The following is a 3,062-nucleotide window of genomic DNA, read 5'->3' as shown; positions in this document are numbered from 1 at the left end:
AACAGAGAATAAACTGCCCAAATACCCTTAAACAAAGGAAAAGTACGTCCTTTATGAAGGCATAGAGCCTTTACTACATGAAAATGAAAATTAATGAATACACTGTGTACAGTAATTTACCTGATAAGACAGACCTCAGAAAAATACTTTATGAGAGCTTTTATACTTTTATAAAGCTGTCTATAATGAAAATTAATTAACTAAGGATTTTTTTGTCCTGACAGGGTGTGGCCGAGTTATCCGGAGTGCCGGGTTATCGAGTGCCAAGTTTTCGAGGCTCTACTGTATAACTATTTAATATTTATATATAGTCATCACTATTATAACAACTCTAAAAAGAAAATGTCCAAAAATAAATGGCATCAATATTAAAACTTTTAGAGTTTAATCATTAATAGATTTTCTTCTATACTGAGTACAATTATTATAAAGTTAAATTTCAATTAGTTTCTTAAATTAAAATTTTATTTTTTTGCCATGTTATTTGATTTCTAAATGATATTAGATAATAAATCTGAATGAAGAAACAATACCTACCTACAATATTTAATATTATAGATAAACTATCATTATTACTGTAATATATTAATATGTAAAAAATATTAAACACATAGGATCAGAAAATCTTAAATATGTCTACAAATAAGTAACTAAATACAAGAGAAAATCTAAAAGGATCTTTCTCTAATTTCGATAAACATCAGGAAGAATAGTCTGTTTGATGTTAGTTTCTATTATTATTATATATATAAACAGATTTAAAATAAAAAGCAACATAAAGCATCCTGTATTTATATAATTATAGACAAAAGAATTGTTTCAGCTGAAAATAAAATAAATAGAGTATATTTTATTGCTTTTATATATTTAACCTAAAATTTGAAACATTTTCATATACAAGGTTTAAAATAAATAAATTTTTTCATTAATATTTAATATTAAAAAGTTTACCCTTAAATGAAAGAAATATGAAATTTATTGAACTATAATTTCATTTGAAAAAAAAAAATATATTGTCTCCTTATCTCCTGATTCTTGATGTTGATTATGAAATGACTAATAAATTTGATAATAAATTCAATTAAAATATTTTATTGATGTGTGTATATACATATACATATATATATATACACATCAAAGACATATTTTGATAGTTAATGAATTAACTATCAAAATATGTCTTTAGGAATAACTATTTTAAAAAACTTTCAAAAATTTGGAAATTTCAAATAAATTTTATATTTATGAAGAGATATTAAAGCAATTTTTTTGACACTGATATTATTTACAAAATTTTACACTGTTATTTGTTTTACTGTAATTTATATTAAACAAGATTTATACTCTTTACTTAAGAATATAAATTATACTTAGTACATATTATGTAATAAATTACAATAAAAACAAAACAAATGAAATTACCTTTTTCCTAATAACTGGTTTGATGACTACATGCATCAAACAAAACCTTTACAATCCAGTAAATAATTTTAATGTAAATTCGACAAATGTTTTCTTACACAAGATCTTGTGTAAGAAAAGATGGAAAACGCTTGTCAAATTTGATGAATGAAACAAATAAAAATAAGAATTTTTATAAATAAAATAAATAGGCCAAAAGAAATAAAAAAAAACTTTATTTTAAAAGCTTAAAACAATCAAATCAGAAAGAAATTTAACTAAATAAATATTAGAATTTAAATTTTTTAATATTAAAATTAAAAAAACACTTATTTTTTGGAACCATTCTTAATTTTTGTAAGCTGATCAAACTACAATTATCTTCAAAATTTGACACATTGAATAAGTTTAATTGCTCATATAAAATTTGCAAAAAACAAATGCTCAAGATAGAGATCCTCTTCACTAAGGAGAGTTGTTTCCTTTTAAAATGAATTTTATATAATCAAACTAATGTTTCCAAATATTCTGATGAACTACAAAGCAGAAAAGCTGTATATTTCTGTTTTAACTGTCTTCCATAGAAATATTTGAATATGTTAAGGTATGTCAATAATTTGTAAATAATATTATAAGGTTGGAATCATTTAAACTATCATGTTTAGATAATTTGAAGTCAACATTTTGGATGAAGATGTATTCAAAATTTACAAATTCCAGCATTCTCATTTCATTATTAATGTAAAGCATTACTGTTAGTTTCTATAGTTTAAACTTCTTGATTCTGTTCTAATTGTATACTTTTTTTGATCAATGATAGGAAATATCATTAATCAAAAAAGTTCTGTATGCGAGTTCTGTATAAGTGACATTTAATTATACATATATTATCTAAATCTAGCTTCTTGTTCTGACTCTATATTATTTCTTATCACATTATTCAATATTTTAATACTTGATATTAGACATTTTCTACATACAAAATACCAATGGAAACCTGCAATTTTAAAATATTTTAACTGAATTATGTACACATGAAATAATAAATTACTTGACAGTCAGATTCGTCAAGTCCTGGTGCAGTATAGAATGGATTAGAGATGAAGCAAGCAGATCTGTATAAATAAGTCCAATCCCAAAATGGTAAAATCTGAAATAAAACAATAATTAGCACATTTCATCAAAAATTTTTTGCATTATATATTTTATTAAACTTTCTAAATATTTTTAATTTATCTTATAATTTAATATGTAGCCTAATATTAAATACATAAAAATATATTATTATGTATTATATATATTAAAAAATGATTTATTTTCGAAATAAAAAATTACCTTGATTAAGAAAAGTCGACCAAGCATACAAATCATACGAAAAACAGGATCATATAATAATAAACTGATACATATGCCAATAACTATAATCAGAGTTACTCCAGCAAAGAAACGTTTCTTCACTTTCTCCCATTGAATCGAGCGAATTAAAGGCGAAGCAGCTTTCAATATTTCTCCTTCTGTCATTCCATTTTTAATACAGTAATCATAAAGATCGCGTATTTCTTTATCAATTAATTGCAATGATTCGTCCGACATAATGCAGATAAACAGCTTTGCTTAAAAAGACAATACTATGTAGTAATTAAATCGACGCTTCACTTCAC

General features: G+C 23.3%; 1 protein-coding gene across 1 annotated transcript in view; it reads right to left on the bottom strand.

Moving 5' to 3' along the window:
- LOC111632063 (putative leucine-rich repeat-containing protein DDB_G0290503) overlaps positions 1–3,062 on the bottom strand; it is a 67,877-nt gene extending 64,815 nt beyond the window's left edge. The window contains exons 1-2 of the mRNA XM_023376419.1: positions 2,737–3,062; positions 2,453–2,551 (exon numbers count right to left, since the gene is read on the bottom strand). Of these exons, the coding sequence (XP_023232187.1) occupies positions 2,453–2,551; positions 2,737–2,994 (357 nt within the window). The 5' untranslated portion in view covers positions 2,995–3,062. The remainder of the gene's footprint in view (positions 1–2,452; positions 2,552–2,736) is intronic.

Source organism: Centruroides sculpturatus, unplaced genomic scaffold, assembly GCF_000671375.1.
Source record: "Centruroides sculpturatus isolate CEXI.00-Female unplaced genomic scaffold, Cexi_2.0 scaffold707, whole genome shotgun sequence".
NCBI lineage: Eukaryota > Metazoa > Arthropoda > Arachnida > Scorpiones > Buthidae > Centruroides > Centruroides sculpturatus.
The sequence above is the reverse complement of the archived record's forward strand: the minus strand, read 5'-3'. Positions and strand labels throughout refer to the sequence as shown.